This window comes from Budorcas taxicolor, chromosome 13 (assembly GCF_023091745.1).
Source record: "Budorcas taxicolor isolate Tak-1 chromosome 13, Takin1.1, whole genome shotgun sequence".
NCBI classification, from domain to species: Eukaryota; Metazoa; Chordata; class Mammalia; order Artiodactyla; family Bovidae; genus Budorcas; species Budorcas taxicolor.
The window spans coordinates 37,477,917-37,502,546 of record NC_068922.1 but is presented as its reverse complement, the minus strand read 5'-3'; the positions used below and the strand labels follow the sequence as shown (position 1 = coordinate 37,502,546).

Genomic DNA, 24,630 nt, shown 5'->3' with positions numbered 1-24,630 from the left:
CACATGTGCCCACTTCTGGGGAGGTCTAGGGACCGGGAAAAGTCCATCCCTGGATGCCATTTCTAAATTACACTAAAAAATGGATGTGTTCTTGGCTCAGATGGGGTGCAGGTGTGATGCTCCAGTTCTTAATATTAGTTACCTTACAAGCAACGTGCTGGGGCAACATCTTGGTAAACTAGAGTTCATCATCATTTGTAAGCCAGAACAACGAACAGGAAAATCTATGGACCATGAGCGGGAAGGAGGTCACGGTGCTCTTGTTTTTCGTGAGGCCTCGACCTTGATAACAAAGCATCACCAGCCTAGAAGAGGGGTGCATCTCCCCTCGGAACAGGGGCTGACTCTTTGAAGGAGGGCCCTCCTTCCATGACGCCACCGTGTCTGTGTGTGACGTCACTAATGTCCTCGCGCACCCCTGGCCCTCACTCACCACGCCGGCCTCGGGGTTCCGCTTGCGCCCGTTGCTGAAGGTGGAGGCCAGCGTGGAGGAGCAGCTCTCATCGTAGAGCGCGGTCCTGCCGTCGTTGATGGCGGAGTTGATGGAGATGGTCCACATGCTCGAGGCGTAGCCGTCGCAGTTGCAGTCATCGTAGCTGCCGCCGTCGCCCGAGGCCCACACGTAGATGCTGCCTTTGCCCCCGCGGCCCTGGGGGTGGGGGACAGAGAGGGATGCGTGGGCTGCAGTGGGGTCCACCTGGCCTCTTAAGCAGTTGAACCCAAGGACTGGCTTGATTTCTATCTGGTTTGAAATCCACTGTCCTTCTGGACAGGCAGCCTGAGAATTTTTCTTTTCAGGAAGGATTCAATATAAAGTCACCTAAATTTACATTTAATCTGGGAATAACAAGGTGGGAAAGACTGGAAGAATCTCTTTAAAACCGACAAATGGACTGGTTTTTAAACGTTGATAATCCTCATGGTAAAAAGTCAAAGTATATGGAAAGGAAAATGAAGAAAACAAATCCTTCTGCATGTAATTCTTACATATTCTTTCAGACATTTTTCAGTAAAAATGCAAATGTACCTGTAAATTTATACTTATCTACGTAAGATGTAAAAGATATTTATATAGAGCTTCCATTTTATAGGTATGTATTTTTACATAAGTTTACATATATATATTGCATAAGTTTACATATTTATATTGGAGAAGGCAATGGCACCCCACTCCAGTACTCTTGCCTGGAAAATCCCATGGACAGAGGAGCCTGGTAGGCTGCAGTCCATGGGATCCGGAAGAGTCGGGCATGACTAAGTGACTTCACTTTCACTTTTCACTTTCATGCACTGGAGAAGGAAATGGCAACCCACTCCAGTGTTCTTGCCTGGAGAATCCCATGGACGGGGGAGCCTGGTGGGCTGACGTCTATGGGGTTGCACAGAGTCGGACACGACTGAAGCGACTTAGCAGCAGTAGCAGCAGCAGCACATATATATATATAGATATTGTGAGTACAAAATACACATTTACTTACAGATTATATATATATATATGTATATGATACCGATCTCTGGGTTGGGAAGATCCCCTGGAGGAGGGCATGGCAACCCACTCCAGTCTTCTTGCCTGGAGAATCCCATGGACAGAGGAGCCTGTAGGGCTACAGTCCATAGGGTCGCAAAGAGTCAGACAGTCTCAGCAACTGAGCACGCACACAGGCCAGAGGAAAGGAGATGTCTGAATTACCTCCAAGGTCTAAGTGACATTCTGATTGCTTCTAACAGGACTTGGAGTTAATTAGCCTGTGACTGGCTGAGTTGATACATCAACAAAGATCGATTTAGCCACTAGCTGAGAAGTGTCCTCAGTGTCTTGGTAAATCTGTCCTGGAAAACTCCATCCAAACAGGCAACTGCCTGCAGAAACCAAGACACAGAAGGAACCGTAGCATCCTTACAACTGAGAGGGTGCGAGAGGGTGCAACCCTCTCAAGCAGACTCAGATTTGGGCTCAGTGTCAAGGATGCCGCCCTTGGAAAGTGAAACAGACATGAATCAGCATCAGTGAGTGAGGCTACCCACTGGGGAACCTTCCCCTGAACCAGCCCACAGGTGGGCTGCTAGTGAGACAGGCAGCCTTTGCTAAAAGGAAACCAATGCTAAAAGCATTCTCACCTTGATGTGGGGAGACTGGTTGTGACTCTAACCTGTCAGGTTTCTCTGTGTTCATGACCCCTTTATATTAGAGTTTGTAGCCTTGCCCACCAAGGGGAGGGGCCTGTTTCCCACCCTTGAGTCTGGGTTGGCTTCCTGTCTTGCTTCAGCAAACAGGATGTGGTGGACAGTGGTGCTGGGTTGATTCTAAGCATGAGTCTTAAGGAGCCCAACCCATGTCCACTTTCCCTCAGAGACCATGGGAATCAACCTGAGTTAGCGTGCGGCTGATGACAGACAGCCTGGTCAGGTTCACTGCCACAGCTAACAGTGACCCCACATGGGAGGCCACCCTAGACCAGGCGGTCTGTGGCTCACCCTCCAGCTGACCACAGATGCATGAGTGAGGCCACCTGAGATTCCCCACAGATGGTCCAGGTTGGCAGAGCAACCCAGCTGACCTGTAGATCAGAGTTAAGTGGTTGTTACTTACCGAGTTTTGGGGAAGTTTGTTATGTGGCTTTGCTCCCTGATACACAGAGAGCAGTATCAGCATGCTTCTGAAGAGTCAGCAGCAAACATTAGCTTTGTTTTGGATTGTAAGACTTAACCCACAGGAATATTTTGATTGCTAGGAATTTTAAACTTCATTTTCCTAAGCTGTTTGTGTATGTGTGTTTATAAGGGCGATAATAATTATATTGTTGCTTCTAATGATTGGGTATCAGTAGCAAATAGTCCCTGACTTCTGGGCAAGATGGGCCACTAAAGAGAAGCCCCTAGTTCTGGGAGCAGTTGAGTGGGGAAGGGGCATCTATAAGACGGCTGAGAGCTGACTGTGGGATGGGTCTGTCACTGGCACACCACACTGTCCTGTTTAAACGACACCCCAAGATCCAGTTCTGCTCCCCAGCTTCACCTGAACCACAGCTGGGATGAAACTGAAACAGAGCAACTGGGACTCACATTCAAACAATCAGTTGGCAGGTACAGGGGAGAAATTAGGATGATAATCCCAGCATACGCTTCTAGGGCACTTAGTGTGAAGCAGGGACCACTCTGAATACCTTACATTGTCATTCACTGCATCCTTACAGCTGTCCTGTGTGGCGATACCGTTCACACCAGCCACGGGGAAGACAAAACACGTAAGAAGAAACACAACAAACAAACAAAAGAGCTAAGTAGGACTTTGAAATTCTGCGGAGGGACACAGATGAGACTATGACCAGTGGAGAGAAAGACAGCATCACAGGGTTGTTGGTTTTCCCCAAGTTAACTTACATATTTAACTTGGTCCCGACAGATGCACTGTGTCGTTTGGGACTTAATCACAGATTCTGCCAAGCTGGGCAGGGAGTAAGTAGTACTTACTACTTACTAAACCCCAACTGGGGTGTGAGGGTCACCCAGAGATTAGGCAGGAGGTGGCCTAGGAGCCTGCACTGCGCAGGGTGGGCTGCCTGCCGGGGTCTCCCGCCCTTACTCTGCAGCACGTGCTTGGAGGAGACTGGCTGTCTACCTGCCTCCGTGTTTATCTGGTTTAGGCTGGAATTATCTTCTCTGCCTCTCCTACCCCTCTGCTCTTTTTTTTTTTTCCCCTCGTTTTTTTTAAGGCAAGTGCATTTAGATGAAATTTAAGATGTGGTGCAACTCCACTTTGAATTCTCTCTTTGTATTAGTCTTTGGAGGTTAGTGGGATTCATCTCTCTTAAAAGATTTCACGAAATGAGAATTTGTCACCGAGGCACTATTGAGGGTATTTCACCACTGATGTTCTCAACCAGGGGTGATTTTGTGTCGCAGGGGGCATTTAGCACAGTTGGAGGCATTTTGGTGCTCACTACCAGCATCTAGTGGGTGGAGACCAAGGATGCTAAACTTTTAACGCAGAGGACAGCCCTCTGCCTCTCCCCCTGCCCCCACCAGCTACAACTAAGAATGAGGGGGACTAAGTGTCAACAGTACAGAGGCTGAGTCTTTGCTCTAACCTGTTGGCAAAGGCAGTGATTTTAAGAGAATAGCCTAAAGCAGCCTTTCACAGGGCCCAGTTTCTTAAAAGTTCATATGGATTCTGTAGTGTTTGAGAGAGTCACAGGCAGGAAGGCTAAGGGTCTCCAGCCAGAGGGAATAGGCTGCAAGTGTCACACATTTTTTGTCTCTCTTAAGCGGCAGGCATTTTTATCTCACTTAATCTAGTGTCAGATTTTTTCCCTTCTCTATACAAAATTAAAACGGGGCTTCTCTTAAAATTCTGTGTTGCCACGAAGATACCTGGTTCCACCTGAACTTAACTTTTCTTAAACCTTGAGCTAACTAATGGGTTTTAAAGATCTTCATGACCCAGATAATCATGATGGTGTGATCACTCACCTAGAGCCAGACATCCTGGAATGTGAAGTCAAGTGGGCCTTAGGAAGCATCACTATGAACAAAGCTAGTGGAGGTGATGGAATTCCAGTTAAGCTCTTTCAAATCCTGAAAGATGATGCTGTGAAAGTGCTGCACTCAATATGCCAGCAAATTTGGAAAACTCAGCAGTGGCCGCAGGACTGGAAAAGTTCAGTTTTCATTCCAATTCCAAAGAAAGGCAATGCCAAAGAATGCTCAAACTACTGCACAATTGCACTCATCTCACATGCTAGTAAAGTAATGCTCAAAATTCTCCAAGCCAGGCTTTAGCAATATGTGAACCATGAACTTCCAGATGTTCAAGCTGGTTTTAGAAAAGGCAGAGGAACCAGAGATCAAATTGCCAACATCTGCTGGATCATGGAAAAAGCAAGAGAGTTCCAGAAAAACATCTATTTCTGCTTTATTGACTATGTCAAAGTCTTTGACTATGTGGATCATAATAAACTGTGGAAAATTCTTCAAGAGATGAGAATACCAGACCACCTGACCTGCCTCTTGAGAAACCTGTATATAGGGCAGGAAGCAACAGTTAGAACTGGACATGGAACAACAGACTGGTTCCAAATAGGAAAAGGAGTACGTCAAGGCTGTATATTGTCACCCTGCTTCTTTAAGTTATATGCAGAGTGCATAATGAGAAATGCTGGGCTGGAGGAAGCACAGGCTGGATCAAGATTGCCAGGAGAAATATCAATAACCTCAGATATGCAGATGACACCACCCTTGTGGCAGAAAGTGAAGAGGAACTAAAAACCTCTTGATGAAACTGAAAGTGGAGAGTGAAAAGTTGGCTTAAAGCTCAACATTCAGAAAATGAAGATCATGGCATCCAGTCCCATCACTTAATGGGAAATAGATGGGGAAACAGTGGAAACAGTGGCTGACTTTAGTTTTCTGGGCTCCAAAATCAGTGCAGATGGTTATTGCAGCCATGAAATTAAAAGATGCTTACTCCTTGAAAGGAAAGTTATGACCAGCCTAGAGAACATATTGAAAAGCAGAGACATTACTTTGCCAACAAAGGTCCGTCTAATCAAGGCTATGGTTTTTCCAGTGGTCATGTATGGATGTGAGAGTTGGACTGCGAGGAAAGCTGAGCACTGAAGAATTGATGCTTTTGAATTGTGGTGTTGGAGAAGACTCTTGAGAGTCCCTTGGACTGCAAGGAGATCCAACCAGTTCATCCTAAAGGAGATCAGTCCTGGGTGTTCATTGGAAGGACTGATGTTGAAGCTGAAATTCCAATACTTTGGCCACCTGATGCAGAGAGCTGACTCATTGGAAAAGACCCTGATGCTGGGAAAGATTGAGGGCAGGATAGCATCTCCGACTCAATGGACATGGGTTTGGGTAGACTCCGGGAGCTGGTGATGGACAGGGGGGCCTGGCATGCTGTGGTTCATGGGGTCGCAAAGAGTCGGACACAACTGAGCGACTGAAGTGAACTGAACTGAATGAGCTATGTATTTACCCTAGACTCTGTCTTTCTTCAAGTTGGTTCCGCTTAAGACTTAGAATCGATAAGGACTCCACAAACCAGTTTGTTTTACTCATACATTTTTCTCCTAATCTATGTTAATGAAACTATATGTCTACTTGGAAACCTGCCTTTCTTCAAGATTCATGTCAATAGTTTTATGGCCTGGGATGACTCACCTTGTGCCAATGTTATTCTCTAAATGCATGTTGTGGGTGAAGGGCCTGGTTCCAGCTTCTGAGTTTTGAGACATTCCCTTTCTCTAATTAGCAGACTGCTAGTAGCTAATGACTGAAAGTTGCTCAGTCACGTCCGACTCTTTGCGATGCCATGGACTACATAGCCCATGGAATTTTCCAGGCCAGAGTACTGGAGTGGGCAGGCTTTCCCTTCTCCAGGGGATCTTCCCAACCGAGGGATCAAACCCAGGTCTCCCACATTGCAGACAGAGTCTTTACCAGCTGAGCCACAAGGGAAGCCCAGTAGCTATAAAACATCTGGCTAAAGACTAGCAGGGGAATACTCTTCTGCCCTCTTCTGATGTCTGTGTCAGAAACTTTATCTCTTTTATACTTTAATGAAATTCTATTACACAAAAGCTCTGAGGGATCAAGCATTGTCACTGGCCCCGGCTTGAATTCCCCTCCTCCAGAGGCCAAGAATCCCAGCGTCTTTCATGGCTCAGTAACAAGCTTTAACTTTTAATGTAAAAATATCCAATACAATATTGTAAAATAATTAGCCTCCAATTAAAATAAAAAATAAAATAAAATAATAAAAATTTATTATTATTAAAAAAATAATGGCACAAATTGCTTACCATTGGCTAATGTAAATTTCCAGCTCAAGGCTGGTACATTGGCTCCGTGTACTCTCAGCACATCACCTGTGCCAGGAGGTGGAAATCCTGCTCTGAGAAGCTTGAGGCTGAAGTGAGTTGGTCCCTTCATCCTACCCAATGCCTAGTGACCTGGAGGAATGACTACCCTCCGTTGTGGTCCCCCACCGCCCCCGCCAGGCCCTGGCCCAGTGGTGGTATCTGCTTGCAGATACTGACGAAGCCAGCCTGATACAGCTTGCCTTTTCCCAGACACTTAATTACACTAATTTTTATTTTCCAGTCACCTTGACATCTTAATAGAACACAGATATACTTAAAAAGTCATTGTATTTGTATTATGAAAATCATATTCTTTGTAGAATGACTGGAATCTAGACTGTGAAGAAGAGAATAAAAATCCTATGTAATCTTCCATGAATATAAAATCACTGGTAATATTTGGTGGATTTCTGCCAGTTATATATATATATATGCGAAGCATAAGAACAGGTTTAAGAATGAAAATGGGATCATAAAATCCATCTATCTTTGTGGCCCTGCTTAAAATATATTTCTCACTTACAATTACATTAACATTTCCTTACATAATTATATACCATAAGTTTTTATTAGTCTTCTTAGTTTTTATTAGTCTTCTTAGATAGCCATTCCATAGTTTACTTACTCTTTTTCTTAGATATACATAGAAGGCTGTTTCTAAGTTTTAAAGTGCTGATGTGAACATGATTCTATATATGTCTTTGTATTTCTATTTATTTCCTCAAGCAGAGTCTTTAAAATAGGGAATGTAGAGTGAAAAGGAACAAATGTTTGAAGATTTTTGACCCTTGGTGCCATATTATTGGTTTTATAAGGCTTAATAATAATCTATATTTTCATCAGTACCGCATAAGAACTCAGTATTCAGCCCATCTGGGTCAAGATTTAGAATCATTAAAAAAATAGTTTTGCCAACTTAGTGAACAAAAACAAAACTCACTGTTTTGAGTTTTGTATTTTTTCACTATCAGTTGAGTTTTTCTTCCTCTACATTTACTGCTCATTTGTATTCTTTATAAATACCTTAGCAAAGCACCATGTCTCCAAAGATAATGTCCTATGCATATCTTTTCTTTCATATCTTTTTAAAAATTGATTTGTTAGAGCTCTTCCTATATTAAAGAATTTAACGAAATTTTTGTCATCAAATATTGCATATGTATTCATATACATATGTAGATGTACTCTTTTCTTTTGTATTTTGCCTGCATTTTGACTTGTAGAAAATGTTCTCTTTAATTACTTTAGTCTGTTTTTTCACACCTAATTTAAATAACATAAAAAATGTATTGATTTACAAGTACTGCTTTTTTGTTCTCACAGTTCATGGAAGAATTATATTCAAACTACTCATAAATACCTTTGACATTTGTATGTTTCCTCACAAGATCACTGGTTACATCTTGGGTCACCGAGCAGTTTTTCTGGGCACATTATTGTTCTTTTGAATTGATTGCCAAGTATTTCTAGCTGCCTGCTGTCTGGGCCCATGATAGCATCCCCTTGTGGTTGGATGGGATCCTGTAAGATATCCTGAACCATTTACTGGCCAATGCCAGACCCACAGAGCTCTTCCTTCCCTCTGCACAGTAAGCAGCAATGTTTCAGATATCAGCTCTGACCTCCAGGAGACTGTGGTGAGCAAAGCCTTCTACTGACTGATGGATGAGTCACTGATTGAGTAAAAACCTGTGTGCTTTCAAACCTCTGAACTTTGGGGGCTGTTTGTTATTGCAGCATCAGAGAGCCTCTCCTGACTGATACAGTTAGCCAGTTTATATAGATGTAACATTAAAAACATACAGCATTTAAAAAACTCTCTGGGGACTTCCCTGGTGGTCCAGGGCTCAGGAATCTGTGTGTCCAGTGCTGGGGGTGAGGGTTCCATCCCTGGTTGGGGAACTAGGATCCTGCATGCTGTACAAAAACAGGCTCCCCCCAACTGAAAAACCCATCTGTATAATGCAGTCTCTGAAAATTTTATCCTGAGCCATAAGTAACCATTTGTATAATATTAGCACAGTTCCTATTCTCACTTTTCCCTAGATGTATATTCTGACTCTTGACAACTTAACCACCTACTGAATTGCCTTTTTTTTCTTTTTAGTGTGAATAAAAACCTTTTAATCTGAAAAACATTAAGCGTCACAAAAATTAGAGTACCTAGTATAATGAATCCCCATGTATCTATTGATCAGCTTTGACAATAACCAGACTTGCAGAAATTTTGAAAGGTTTTATGAGTAATATTTATTACTCTTTATTGGGGGTAAATATGCTCTCTTGTATGTTCAGAAAGTCCCTCTCTGGCATAATATCAGGGACTGAATTATATTTCTGTGTAGCTGTTTTATGTTTTCATACTTTGTTCACTTCCTTTCTGTACATGGAGTGTTGGGGGTGTGGGGTGAAGTCACACAGTGCTTTAAATGAGGATGATGGATGAGTGGTCCCCTCCTGGGAGCGTGGTTAACTTCCAGAGAACAGCAGGCCATACCTATAGGGAGAAGTGGTTGGTCCCAATTTATGTGGCTTCAAAATCAGCTGCTGAGACCAGGACTTGGGGGTGACCTCAGGAAGCACACATGAGTACAAGGTGGGAGTTGAAGGAGTGGGAGAAAGGCCAACCACGGGTGAGCTGATAAGGAGCCCCCCCCCCCCCCCAGCCTCTGGAAACCCCTGAGAACCTTCCCCCATGATCTGGGCTGTGTGCACGGGGCCTGGGACAGCCCCCACAGTGCTATCAGGTCCCAAGTACAAGCAGCACTGGGAGAGGCCAGCTAGTGATGGGTAGGAAGCCACACCTGGGCAGGTGCAGCCAGACCACAGGACCCTAGTGTCTGCATGGTGCCCCATGGGTTCCTCGGAGTTCAGCAGGAGTGGGTGGGGTATCTGAGTCCCAAGAAAGCCAGACGAGGATGGCACTGTAGCCTCTGCTTGTAGCCGTCACTCGAGCCTGTGTTTCACTGCACCTGCGGTTGCCTCTAACTATGGCTCCTCCTGCTGTACGTCCACCTTGGAGGTCAGGCTCCTAGGCCATCCTGTCTCTTTCTAACAAGATCCAGACACACTGTGATGAGCCTTTCTGATGTCATGGGGGCTGTCGAAGGCTGACATTCACATCAGTCTGTGAAGCAGGTAGTTGGGTTTCTCCCTGGGTGCAGGTAATCACCACCATCAAGAAGGCTTATTTAAGGGGAGTGGTAGCCGCCTTGGTTTGTCCAGAGTTGGGGAGTCCCCAGGAAGTGGGGCTCTCAGTGCTAAAACCCGGAAAGCGTTGAGCAACCAGGGTTGTTGACCACTCCATCTGAGGCCGGCTGGCACTTAGGAAAGCTCACTAGAAACCCACCAGCTTCTGCTCCCGTTTCTCCTTCTCAGAAATGAAAGGAGGGGTTGTAACTGTGATAAGCATTCCACACAGCAGCAGCTGCCACTCAGTTGGAAACCTCTGTCTGAAACCTTCATTTCAGAGCCTTAATCAGGGCTTGGGGAGGAGTCCTGAGAGCTCCTTGGCACGAGGCGTCATTGTGGCCAGGGGCCCGGCACTTGCATCTCCATGTCCACCCGCTGCTCTGATTAAATTTCAGCAGGGTCACCAGGCTGCTCCTTGCTCATCCTGATTAAGCACTGTCTCCCTGGGAAGCTGGCCCGCACCCCACCACCACTTCCTGGAGGGTGCCTTTCAAGCCAGGGTCTTGCAAGTGACCCCATGTACAATTCAGTTCCAAGATCTGGGACCTGTGTCTGTGCTCTTTGCAACCCTCCTTGCCATGCTCAGGAAATAAGCATTCAATGCTTTGCCTCATTTGGGCCTCAGACCTTTTCTGTGGCTTCATCTTTAAATATTCCTAAGGTGTTCCCTCTGGTAGCAACCCTGAGGTGTGATTAATAAGAGGTTGGGGTATAGTCATCAGAGCCAAAGATGGGCCAGGGTTGCCCTGGGTACATTTCCTTAAGATGAGAAAAGAAGTTCGTGAGTCAGTTGTCACATTCGAGAGCCTCCAGTGGTCTCTGAATTCCTCTTCTGGTTGTCAGAGTGATGTCACATGCTGTGCTCTGTATCCACAGCCCTTTGTTCTCCACCAGTCTCTCTGCAAGGGCTACACCCTTTTCTAACCAACAAGTGCATTACGTTGTTGGTCCTTTATTACCCAGAGAAAGATGACTCCAAGCTCAGCTAGGCTTTGCCCAAGCTGCACTCTGGAGATTGTGGTAGATGGTAGTGGTTGTCGCCCACAGTCCTTCTACCTTATGGCTTCTTGCGCACTGGGGGTCTGCAGATGTCAGCGCAGTCAGGTCTTGGTGTAAGGGATTTCTCCCAAGAGGCTGAAGGCTGCCTTGCACACCTGCCTCTGGGCTGAAGGTACCACTTGGGAACCACCTCAACCACTGACTTTTCTGCCAGCTACCGTGCTGCTAGCTTTGGCGTGTGTTATGCAAAGTTTCCCAGTTTTCCCGTGGGATTAAGCTCCAGTTAATCCAAGCTGGGTCCCAGCTTCAGTGGTAGCTGACTCGAAGACAAATCCTTTATTGGCCCCTTTCTTCCAGGTTACACCTCGCGCTCACTTCTGGCGTCCCATTCACCTCCCAAAGTAACCACTTGAACTCAGCTGTTGTCTCAGGGTCTGTGTCTGAGTTACCCTGAACTGAGAAGTCAGTTCCTGGCTATCATAATTCAGGGATCTCTGTCTGTCACCTACTCTCATATGTAATGTGAAGAATGTCTTTACTGGAAATTCAGCATGTAGACTATAAAGAGGAAAGACGGGAAATAAAGGGGGAAAGGCTTCCCTCTCTTCCTCCCTGCCTGCTCCTTGCTTCCTCCCTGAAGTGTTTACTGAGCAAATTTAGGAAACACTGACTTAAATCCCTAAGGAGCCAGGTAGGTGATGTGCATGTGAGAAGAAGGTATCATATGACTGGGAGTGGTGTGGTTTGTGGCACATGGTACATTCCTGAAAAGTTCTCTTATCCTCTGTTTCCTGTTTTTTAAAAAACAAATTTTTAATCTATTTTTGCATTTGGCCGCCCTATGCGACCCACAGGATCTCAGTTCCCCAACCAGGGATTGAACCCACGTCCACTGCAGACTCCCACCAAACCCCGGGGTAAGTCCCTCTTCTTGCTTTTCATCATTACGATATTGGTGAAACAAACCTGTCTGTAAGATGCTAAAATTCAAAGACAAGCATCAGAACTGCTTTAGTGGAACAGGTAATTGTCTGACACCTTTGTTTAGGTCCAAGTGAAAGTCGCTCAGTCATGTCCTACTCTTTGCAACCCCATGGACTATAAAGTCCATTAAATTCTCCAGGCCAGAATACTGGTGTGGGTAGCCGTTCCCTTCTCCAGGGGGTCTTCCCAACCCAGGGATCGGACCCAGGTCTCCTGCATTGCAGGCAGATTCTTTACCAGCTGAGCTACCAGGGAATTTGTTTAGGTAGAGATCATCTTTCAGAGGGTGCTTTCCTTTAGACTGGACCAGACAGCTGAGTAAGCGGGAGAAAGGCTGTGCTCATGTGTAACACCCCGTTGCTCACACAAGTCTGTAAACTTGTCCAAAAATATTTTTACCTTGAAACAAGAAAAGAGTCTTTCCCACAGTTTGAGGGAGATTCAAATGAGAAGCTGTGTGTTTTTCACCACTCTCCACTTTGTAAAATATTTACATGCTGTTGTCTGACGGTAAGTCATAACAATCTTTTTTCTCTAAGTTTCGGCGTACTTGGCATGCTTTGCAGAAGGATCACACTTGAAAGAGCCTCTTTAATTGCAGCAGGGGACATCGCAGATGGAAGAGAGAGAACTCCCCTGCCCGGGGATGTGATGGAGCCATTCAGAAGCTCCTGGAGAATGACAGGAGCCGCCCCAGGAGGTATCCCACTGAGCCCATCTGCGTTGTAAATTCTGACTGAGGCCAAATGTCACCTCCTCCTTGACTCTCTTGGCCTCTGGGTGTCAAAAAAAATGCTTCTCAGTGAAAATCCATGTCTGATGGGGAGGGGGGTCTGTTCCCCTGGGTCCCTGCTGTCACCTGATCCTGGGCTTGATGGGCAGCCTTCTCTCTCCTTCACACCGTGAATAACTCAATAAGGAAGTAGCTGTCTATATGTCAGAAGTCTCACCCTGTAAACTCCTAAGGGTCTGGGCACTGAGATGGGGTAGCGGCATCACTTCCTGCCCCACTACCCAATGCTATCAGTAACCCCCTCTGTATACTACACTGTGCCATTCCAGTGTCAGGGACCTTCGTGGCGTCTCAGGCCAGCCAAGAGCGGGGACAGGGCACCACATCAACCCGAGGGCAAGTCCAGTCCTGGGAAAAGACTAAGATGACTTAGACAAAACGATCAAGTGCCCTGAGGAGCGGCTGCAGTGGGATCAAGGGTGAGTAATCCAGTCCCTTTCAGGGACAGGTGGATACACCTAGTCTGAAGATCCAGTCCCCTGCCTTCTAGCCAAGGCCCAGGGATTGGAGCGGAGACAGTCTCTCCCCACGATCCCATCTGAATTCTCGGACCACAGAGTCCACAAGCCTAGGGAAACCTGCTGCTTTATGCCTTGGAGTTTGGGGGCAGTTGATTAAAGGTCCCTAATGACCCTGACAAACTGGTGGTTTGCAGGGCACCTCCCAGGGCCCAACACTTTCATGTCTATCTCACATCTGATGGTGACCCCAGGAGAAATGCACCATTGTCACTATTTTACAGGCAGGCACACTGATACGCTGTGAGGTCGGGTCACTTCGGACAGACACTCAGACCCTGAGCAGCAGGCCAGGGGCCTGAACCCAGGGAGACTCTGCCCCGGTGCCTGGCTATGTTAAGAAGCAGTGGACTCTGCCCTGAGATCCCAGAGGTCACCTCCTTCCCCTCCCCAGGGGCTGCTGACCTGCTCAGTGACCCCAAGGCTCTGGCTGCCTCCCTTTGAGATGCTGCTTTGATCCCTTCTCCGTGGCTCTGTCCATTCCTGGGCTGATCCCTGGGATGGATGGCTGAGTCCAGCCAAGGGAGCAGCTGGATGCAGCTCCCCTGCTGTGCCCTGAAGTCCCCTGGTTTGCACAAAGATCCATCTCCTGGGGCTGCTTCCAGCTATGCCTGTACGGTGGGGGCGCTAACCCAGCCCCTCTGCGACACCCTTGTTCCCCACTCCTCTTTGCAGGGGCCAGGGTAGCCTCGCCCTCTGAAGGGCCTCATAGCCCCCCTTTGTCTTTCACAGGCGACTCCTCCAATAAGTCTGCACCTTGAACCCCATTTGGGGGTCTGTTTCTCAAAGGACCTGAGCGATGGCACAAGGTGTCAATTCCCAGCTCCACCCCCACCCTGCCCCTTGTTCCACTCCATCATTACTTCCTCTCCATTCCCCACCCCCACACACCTCATCCCACCCGGTCCTATTCTGCCCCATTCCCGTGAGGACACAGGAGTGATCTTACCTTGTTCACGCCATCCGCCATCGCTTGGAGCGTGAGCTCCCGGGGCCCGTCCACCGTCTTCCCGTTGTCGGTGGGGCCCCAGCTGGCGCTGTAGATGTCGATCAGCTGAGGCATGTGGCTGATGGAGGAAGCCTCGATGATGTCTGTCATGAAGGGCTGGTCCAGCATCCGGATACCTGTGGACACGCGGGGGCAGGGAAGCACTGTGGGCGGGTCCTGGGTTCACAGGAGACAAGGTGGGGAAGGGGGCTAGGTCCTGGATGTGGCTGAGGGGTCTGCCACAGGTCCCTGTGCCCTGGAGGGGCAACCCTGAGTGCAGCCTCACACAGTGGGGTGATCAGGGGGTCAGGAAGGTGCACAGAACCACCCACCCCATCTCCTTGCACCTCACCCACCCCTTTTCTTATGTTCCTATTGGGAGGCAATTTTTTACCCTTGACAAAGGTTGCTAGAATTCCTAAACGAGGCCAGTTTCTAAGTGGAAGCTTGCTCCAAGGGACTGGGGGGCTGATGGAGGACACCTTTCAAAGGAGAAGTAAACCTACTGTGCATGACAGTGTGGCAGGAGGCAATTGCTCTCAGATATTTGAGGACAGATTCTAGAGGGCAGAGGGCAGAGTTCAGGGGACAGGGGGCAGAAGAGGGTCAGGTCTAAGAGGAACTCTCAGTTGCATCATAACTGAGAAGGGGCTTTGGGGTGACAGAAATGTCCAAGAGGTAATTCTAAAGTATATTTGAAATGGGTGCAGAAGACACCCCTTTCCCCCCCGGGTCACCTTTGTAAAGTTTGTGCTACCCAGATGCCTGGAAGGAGTGACTTCCTGCTGGGAGCTTTTCTTTGATTGTGTGATTGTGTGTCTGTGTGTCCAGGGACTCTGGAGGAAGAGGTCCTCTGTTCTCAGGCCTGAGCATCTGGGGAACTGGGGTTCACAGCACCCTCCCTCTCTGGGACTGCTTAAAAAATACCTCTTGGGGGTTCACTGAGCAGCAGCCAGCAGAAAGGGCTTTTGTTCCTTCACCGTTACCCTCAGAATATCGGCTGTTGGAAGCAGTGTTGTTCTCTGCTCCATACACTGTTTCTAGTCAAGGAGCCTAGAGTGTTGGTGAGTGTTGGTCAGTCTTCTCACTGGAATTTGGAGTGAAGGCCTGAGCTGTATACAGGCGGAGCCTGGCTTCCCACAATTCTTACTTGTCCCCAGTGGTCCGAGGACTTTATTACACAAGGGCCAGCCTGAAACGTGGTGTGTGCACCAACTTAAAGAAGGAAGAGTCATGTATGTTGGCTACCTGTGTACATGACACCACTTCCTAAAATCGACAGACAGTTCCTGAGAACTAACTGCTGAGAGCTGAACAAAGTTAGAGGCCCGCCTTGATTTTCCTTTCTAGTTGCAGGGAACAGCGCTACCTATCTTAAAGCCAATTACAGGGTCATCTGGAAAGTATTTCCTAAACACCGTGCCTGGGCCACCGTTTAGTTGATTTTCCCCCAAACAGAGATAACAGGTCCAGACTTTTCCATCCCCTACGCATAAATCAGGTCACCATTTTTGCCAGCGTTAACTAATTATTAGTTAACATTCTTTCTCCTGGAAAAAAATCTCCTACAGAATAAGCATAGTCTTTGGTTTGAACTTTCCAGAAGCTAAGTTTTACGGTTCATTTCACTAGGGATAGAAAATCCAATATTCCACATTTTGCTCTTGGTCCAACTATATTCTGCCCATTAGGAAAAAAAAAAAAACCTATTTAACAAAGGTGGCCAACAGTTTACGGAATCAACTGAATAGCACAGCTTCTTCTCCTAAGTCATATCCACTTTGTGAAGGGGGAGACTTTGTAGGGAGACGGGATTCACTGCCAGGAAAAGGCTCAGATGGTCTTGAAGTCATCCAGTGCCCAGATGACCAGCCCTGAGCAGCCTGCTTCCACAGAAAGAGAGAAGTTCAACTCCGGCCAAAGTGGGCCTGGACTGTCCCCCCTGAATCTTGTCACCAGCTGGTGCCCTTTGCCCTCTCTCTGCAGCTCCTGTCCTTTGCCTCTTTCCCTCTTCATCCCACCCTGGCTGCCTTTGTGCCACCCAGAATGCCAGCCTGTTGTGTGTTCATCTTCTGACTGCTTGGCATCTAGGCAGGGATGGCCACAGGCTGGGAGCCAAGTTCTCATTTGTATTCAGGGGCCAGGGCCTGGGCATTCTTTTAATCTCATTAAGCCTGGGAGGAATGAGGTATGCATGAATTGAATGAGATACAGATTAATGTTTGCAGGCAACAGCAGCATTAGGGGCCAAGACCAAGGCTCAGGGTGACCCAAGGGTTTTTAGGGAGGGACTCTGTCCAATGGTCTAGGAACTACCGAGTCCGGGCCGGGGGAAGGGAGAGAAACAGGGAAGCCCAGGGAGCCAGGACTCAGCATCCTAGCATCTGCAAAATGCTCTGCTGGCTGATGCGACGTGATGGCAAGACGACAGGCACGTCAGCATTTCTGTCCCCACCATCATGACTCGTGGTGACTCGGCGGTTCCCTCCTCCCTTTCAGAGTCTGAGCCTCTTGCCTGCTGCACTGCTCAATTGCAGTCCTGGGCTCTAGGGCCTCCACAGCCCAAGGATTTGTGCTAAATCCTCTGCCTCTCCTCTTGTTATGGAAGGTGAGCTTGTACGGAGACCACAGCAGGTGCATAAGCCTACCTGCTCTGCCTTCAGAGGAAGGCAGGTAAGGCCAATGCCACCTGGCCTGGCCCCCTCCCGGGGCTGCTCTGAGGGGCTCCGCAGAAGTGATGCTACAGGACTCACCCTTGAATCATCCCCCTGGCATCATGATCTGATATTATTGTGTCTGTTTGCTCCTGGTCTGGGTCTGCCCCTTAGACTCGAAGCTGTGTGAAGGCAGGCATCTTGTCTGCTGGCTCATGGCTGCATCCTCCCACCCTCAGCAGGACTGGCATCTGGTAGACCCCCTGGTCATGACTGCTGAGTCCTGGAAGGGACTGGAGGCAAGAGACAGTATCTCCCAAAAGGCTTGATGCAGTTTGAGCATGTTTAATACTCCTAGAAGTAAATATCTGACAAACTTGCAAGAAATATCAATTGAAGAGTTCATTATATTTCATGTCCATTTATTGGACTTTGTGAAATCGTATAAGACTTTTTCAGTTTTGATTATTTTGTCTCGATCCCTTTGACTGAAGATGCCAAACGTTGGTTTAAATGCTGAAACTAAGGAAAGAAATAGGCTGTCTTCTTAAAGAGTTACTTTGATAAGTGCGTTAGTCGCTCAGTCGTGTCCGACTCTTTGGGACCCCATGAACTTGGGGTCCTGGTGGAAGCCCCACCAGGTTTCTCTGTTCATGGGATTCTCCAAGCAAGAATACTGGGGTGGGTTGCCACTGCCTTCTCCAGGGGATCTTCCCGACCCAGTTATTGAACCTGGGTCTCTGGCATTGCAGGCAAATTCTTTACTGTCTGAGACAGCCATGTTTAAAATTTTAAAAAATGGAAATTAACTTTACTCTTCAAAATTTATAAAGTAAATAAGTGGATAAGAAATGTAAATAATTAAACTTAAAAAAAATTGAAGTTGGACAGCATCGCTGACTCGATGGACATGAGTTTGAGCAAGCTCTGGGAGTTGGTGATGGACAAGGAGGCCTGGCACGCTGCAGTCCATGGGGTTGCAAAGAGTCAGACATGACTGAGTGACTGAACTTTGGGGCATCTCAAATGTACAGGTCTGCATGTTACAGAGAATGTATAGGAGTTGGACTGATTGGAATTTTCCTCCCTTCCTGCCAAGTGTTACCTAGAAGAGGTGGAAACAACTGTGCTCATGGAATAGGCAACAAAAATCAAAGAGAGAGCTCATCTTCAGGAAGACGTTTCTAAGAGTCACACGTGCAAAGGCAGAACAGACTTCCTTGTGAGGGAGTGGCTTCCCCATCACTGAGGGCATGCAAGCTGTTGCTGCATGTTAATGCAGGGGCCCAGGCTGCTCTGGGTGCTACGTTGTTCTACAGTTTACTAGCTGTGTGGCCCCATGTTCAATAGGGATAATAATAGATAGTAAACATGTTCATGTTCTACCAGGTGGTGCTAGTGGTGAAGAACCCGTCTGCCAATGCAGGAGACCTAAGCAATGCAGGTTTGATCCCTGGGGTGGGAAGATCCCCTGCAGGACGGGGTAGCAATCCATCCCAGTATTCTTGCCTGGAGAATCTCACGGACAGAGGAGCCTGGCAGAGGAGTCCATGGGGTGGCGAAGAGCCATGCAAAGAGTCAGACATGACACAATCATGCAAAGTCAGACATGACGGAAGCAACTTAGCAGGAACACATATATAAAATACGCAACAATGTGCGATAAAGTTGCAAAGAGAGTAAAGTGAGTAAAGGGTTTTGCATCCTGCCTGACTTGTTGAAAGAGTCAAAATGCTATTACTGTTGTTGTTATCATTATGTAAATGCCAGTGGGTCTTCAGGATAAGGCAGCTTAGAGCCCCTACAAGGAAATGACAGTCTACCTCAATATTCTTGCCTGGAGAATCCCATGGACCGGGTAGCCTGGCAGGCTACAGTTCATGGGGTCGCAAGAGTCAGACACGACTCTACAGTCCATGGAGTCGCAAGAATCAGACGTGACTTAGCGACTACGAGAGAGAGAGAGAAAGAGAGAGTAGAGAGCAAGCGCCAGAGCCCCTACAGTCCAAAGGGTCGCAAAGAGTTGGACACGATTGAAGCAACTTCGCACACACAGAGGTCCTTCGGGACGTTGCCCCGATAACTCAACTCCTTGAGACTTGTGGTGATCTTGGTTGGCCACCAGGTGGCGCCCCAGACCCCAGCTCAGAAAGCTCCTGAAAAGATTCTCTAGAGGGTATAGCTCATTTAGAATGAAAAGCAGCCAGCTTTCGGAATTGATTCCTTATTTAGAATGAAAACCAGCCAACTTTTGGAACTGATAGCCAGGATGAGCAAAATGTTTCCCCAAGTCTGAAAGGCAGAATTCTGCTTCTGCTGTGATTCCTGAGTACCTAGGGGTTCGTCAGCAAGTATTCCTTCTGCTCCTCTAGCGGAGTCCAGAGGTCCCTGGGATGTCTAGATGCACACAGGATGGGACTAGACCTGCCTGGCTCTGAGCACTTAGGACCCATAGGAATGGATACAAAGGAGCCAAGCTGGGTTAAGGGAGTGGAAAAAGGCGGCTCCTTTGCTCAGGGTCTCTGTGTGGCTGCAGTGCCTCCCACTGGCTCTGGGCTTCGTTTCTGGATTTTCAGAGCATTGTTGTGAGACCTGTGAGCTGTCGGGGTTCACAGACACCAGTCAGGTTCTGTCTTTGAGGTGCCAGGCTGCACTCACTTGCCTTGGGGATCGGAGGTCAGTCAGAGGCTGGCACACCCCACCTGGCCCTGCTGGCCCCCTCTGGGGTGAGTGGAGGGGGGGCTCTTTGCCTGGGCGTGTCCTCTGCCTTGAGGATGGAGCTCAGTCCATGTGAGCTGCAGGCTGGAGAGGCCAGGGGTTCATGGCTGAGGACCCCTACCTCTCCACTGAAGACAGATGGGAGTTGATGGTTAAACTCCCAGCCTCTTCCCCTCAGGGAGGGCAATGCTGAGGGGGTGTCCCCACAGTCCCCTGAAGCCCCAGCTCACCTACACACCTTCTGTTGGTCCGTCTTCCCACTATCTTCCTTTCTCTTTCCCTCACTGGCTTCCCGGGATTGCCTCCTAAATAAATTCCTTGCACCCAGATCCTTGCCTCAGGTTTGCTTTTAAGGAATTCAAACAAAAAGAGCCAGAGAATTAGGTACTTTGGGGCTTCCCCGGTGGTTCAGATGGTGCAAGAATCTGCCTGCACTGGAGGAGACCAGGGTTCAATCCCTGGGTCAGGAAGATCCCCTGGGGAAGGGAATGGCTACCCACTCCAGTATTCTTGCCTGGAGAATCCCATGGACAGAGGAGACGGGTGGACTACAGCCCAGTAGGGTTGCAAAGAGTTGAACACAGCTGATCGACTAACACTCAAATGCTTTCAGAGCACAAATTATGAGAGAAAAAGAAGCCAATGGAGAAACAGACCCCAGTGGATCCCCGAATGCCGTGAACTAATCGCAACTCTTCATTTTTGCAGTAAGTAGTTTTAAGAATCCCTTGTTCAAAAACCCAGTTACTGTGGGCATGAAGAAAATTTTAAAACTCTTTGGAAAACCTCCCTGTGAGTGAGGAATCCAGGTTTGAAATTTTCCATTGCTTCCACCCTGTCTTGTGAATAGGAAACCGCCCCTCCCCCCATTCAGATAGCAGCCGACGTGTGAGCCTGGCTTATCAAATATTAATTGGGTGCTATATTTTTCCCTGAGCTCATAGCAGCCTCTGACGTTTTGCTGCCAGCTTTTTGGAGGCTCACCAAACACAGATCGCTGAAACCCGAGGGGCAAAGCCTCCCTAGTTACATTTCAGAATGCTCCGGATGTATTCTTCTGTGAAATTCAGCACCCACCTCAGGCAGATCTTAGCAGACAGTGCTGAAGGAGGTTAATGATGGATTTGAATAGGTTTCTCTTGCTTTATTTAGGTCCCTGGAAATGCAAGTGTCAGCACAAAGTATGTTTATGGTTCCAGTAAATCACCAGGAAAAAAAAACACACACACACACACACACATAGAGCTGGTTGTAAAAAAAGAAAAATAAGGTTGGATGACTCAGCCTGAATAAATTAAGAATCAAATTTGATGCAAAACTTGGAATGAATGAGGAGCCACTTCCTTCTCTAGCATCTTATCCCCTCATTCGTCTTCTCTCTCCCTTTCTTTTTTGGCAGGGGGAAGGTGTTGCTTTCTAAGTTTCTAGTGAACTGCCACCCTCGGTTTCTAAAGACCCCATAAAGGGGAATTTGTTAAACATCTTTCCTGTAGAACTTAATAAAAAGATTCTTCTAGGTAGAGTATTTTCCCTTAAAAATGAGATGCTTGGTACAAACAAAACAAGCCACCAAAAGCATTTTGAAGAGTTTGGAGTATGTTTGCAATAATTTGTGCATTCCTCCTCATTTTCTACCATCTTTATCTGAGTTCTATTTACATCTTATGGATACGTGGACAAAACTATACTTTGAAAATATAGGGAGCCCTCTTCCACTGTGGGTGGGAATGTAAATTTGTGCAGTCATTATGGAAACAAACTAAAACTCAAACAACTAAAACTAGAGTTGCCATATGATTGAGCAATCCTACTCCTGGCATATACCCAGACAAAACTATAACCTGAAAAGATACAGGTGCCCCAGTGTTCATAGAAGCATTATTCACAATAGCCAAGACATGGAAACAAACCTAAATGTCCACTGAAAGTTGAATGGATAAAGAAGATGTGGTGTATACATATATATACACAGACATACACATAGACGGGACTACTACTCAGCTATAAAAAAGAATGAAATCGTGCCTTCTGCAGCAACATGGTGGACCTAGAGGTTATCACGCTAAGTGAAACAAGTCAGAAAGAGAAAGGTAAGCGTAACATGGGATCACTTATATGTGAACTCGAAAATAGAAATTAACTAATTTATGAAATAGACACAGGTTCGCAGACGTAGAGAACAGACTTGTGGTTACTAAGAGGGAGGGTATTGGGAAGGGGAAGGACTGGGAGTTTGGGATTAGCAGATGAAACTATTATATATACAATGGATGAACAACAAGGTCCTGCTGTATAGCACAGGGAACTATATTCAGTGTCTTGTAATAAACCAGAATGGAAAAGAACATGAAAAAGAATATATGCATGTGTGTGTATATGTATATGGGCTTCCCTGGTAGCTCAGATGGTAAAGACCCCACCTGCATGCAGGAGACCCTGGTTGGATTCCTGGGTCGGGAAGATCCCCTGGAGAATGGATAGTCTACCCACTTCAGTATTCTTGCCTGGAAAATCCCCGTGGACAGAGGAGCCTGGTGGGCTACAGTCCATGGGGTCGCAAAGAGTTGGACACGACTGAGCAACTAAGCGCTCATGCATGCGTGTGTGTGCGCGCGCACACACACACACACACACACACACACACACACACACATATGTGTAACCAAATCACTTTGCTATACATCAGAAACGAACAAAACATTGTAAATCAACTACACTTTGATAAAATTTTTTAAACGATATTAAGGATACTGATACACAAATAGTACAGACAGGACAATTCCATTCACATAAAGTTCAAAAACTGGGAATAACCTGTGTTTGCTGTTAGCAGCCAGAGTCATGACTGTTCCTGTGTGTATGGGCAGCAACTGAGGGGTGCACAAGGAAGGCTTTGGGGTGCTGATAATGTTTTGATTCTTGATGGTTAAGTGTGTGTGGTTGGCTTGTGAAACTTCATTGACCTGTGGGCTCATGATCTGTGCACCTTAAAATTTTTAAAGTTTACTGATATTACCATACAGTTTAAATTAAAATATATTTTTTTCACCCTTGCTAAATTGTACCAACTCTGCTCTCTTGCCCCACTGGGAGTTTTTGCTGGGCCCTGGGCAGACGGAGACTGGGTGTGACGCCTCCTGGGGATGTCTGGCAGGGATGGGCCAGCCTACCTGCGACCTTGGAGCCGTAGGCCACGCCGACCCCGCAGATGTTATTGTTGGCAGCCGCAGAGACCTCCCCGGCACATCTCGTCCCGTGGCTGCGGAGAGAAGTGAAGATGGGTCAGACAGAGGGTCAGACGACTTGGAGAAGGTTTCTTAAATTGTCAGTTGAAGCAGTTTGATGCTTTTGAGTGGTTCTGTTAGCCTGGAGCTAGTCCAGGCCACTGCCTCTTCTGTCTGAGTCTCTCCTCTCACCCTTTCCACCTCCCAGCCTGTGAAGAGTCTCCTCGGAACATTTCAACCTTGAAAGGTGATCTCTACTTTAAAATCTAAAGTGTCTTCCTGCAGAAGGCAGTCATAGGCTTTCTGCGAAAAGGGAACATGAGATTCACAGATTGGTGCTGGTCTAAATACCTGACTTTGTTTTTTTTTTTTTGAACAGCTTGAATTGTGGGCTAGTGTTTATTTTCAAGGCTGGTTCTGGCCACCAGGCAGTGAATGCTGCCTGTCAGCTGTGGGACAAAGATTATTTACTTTGTTGGATTCTAGCCTCCTTTAAAGCTTCCTTGGTGGTTCAGACAGTAAAGAATCTGCCTGCAATGCGGGAGACCTGAGTTCAATCCCTGGGTCGGGAAGATTCCCTGGAGAAGGGAACTGCTACCCACTCCAGTATTCTTGGGCTTCCCTGGTGGCTCAGACGGTAAAGAATCTGTTTTCAATGCAGGAGACTGGGGTTCGATCCCTGAGTTGGGAAGAACCTGTGGAGGAGGGCATGGCAACCCACCCCAGTATCCTTGCCTGGAGAATCTCTTTGGACAGAGGATCCTGGTGGGCTACAGTCCATAGGGTCGCAAAAAGTCGGACATGGCTGAGTGACTAAGCACAGCACAGCTCCTTTAAGATATGTGCTACAGACCCCCACCTTCCTCTGGGAACCAAAAAAGCACACACCGGCAACATTTCACGTTCAATTTCAAGGGCTCCACAGAAACTTTGAGGCTGACCAGATTAAGAACCCGGGACAGTCATTAGTTCCATCTTTCTGAAGTTTGCTGGCCTGCTTACAATTCTGAGCAAGGCCTTCTTAGGGCTCATGTTCTAGACACTGTCATATGTCCAAAGGCAGAACAGACTTTGTTGTGAGGGAGTGAGTTCCCCATCACTGAAGGCATGCAAGTTGTTTGCTCATGTTAGTGCAGGGGCCCAGGGGGCACTGGGTGCTACATAGTTCTGCAGTAGGCACCGTAATTTCATTAAGCTTCTCCCTTCTGCTCCCTTTTCCATTAGACCAACGGGATCCAAACAGTTCTCCCTTCTGTGAGCACTTCCCCTCCACTGAGCAAGGCCACATGGTGGCTGGCCTGGGCCCACGGGATGCAGTGGAGTGCACAGAGGAGCTTGGGCACGGACAAGGCCCCGAGGGGAGCATGACCGGACAGCACCTGAGGGGAGGCCCCTGGAGGTCTTCTTCCTCCAGACCCAGCCAATCGCCCCATCAGCAGCACATGGAGAGAGACAGCTGCCCCACCTACGTTAACAGCATGATGAGCAAGCAAGCGTTTGTTCTCTTTTAAGCCACTAGGTTTGCGGGCCTTTTGTTAAATGGCAACAGAACCAAGCGTAAGCTTGAAGTCAATCAGAATGTGTGTTTGGACTCCCAGCTGTGGAGGAGCCTAGTGTTCATGTCCTTGCAAGCCACCAGCCCCAACCCTGCAAGGCCCTCCTAACGCTCCAACAAGCAGCCAAATTTGAAG

General features: G+C 47.4%; 1 protein-coding gene across 1 annotated transcript in view; it reads right to left on the bottom strand.

Moving 5' to 3' along the window:
* LOC128058509 (neuroendocrine convertase 2) overlaps positions 1 to 24,630 on the bottom strand; it is a 234,350-nt gene that overhangs the window by 15,034 nt on the left and 194,686 nt on the right. The window contains exons 7-9 of the mRNA XM_052650991.1: positions 22,886 to 22,974; positions 14,305 to 14,480; positions 434 to 649 (exon numbers count right to left, since the gene is read on the bottom strand). Of these exons, the coding sequence (XP_052506951.1) occupies positions 434 to 649; positions 14,305 to 14,480; positions 22,886 to 22,974 (481 nt within the window). The remainder of the gene's footprint in view (positions 1 to 433; positions 650 to 14,304; positions 14,481 to 22,885; positions 22,975 to 24,630) is intronic.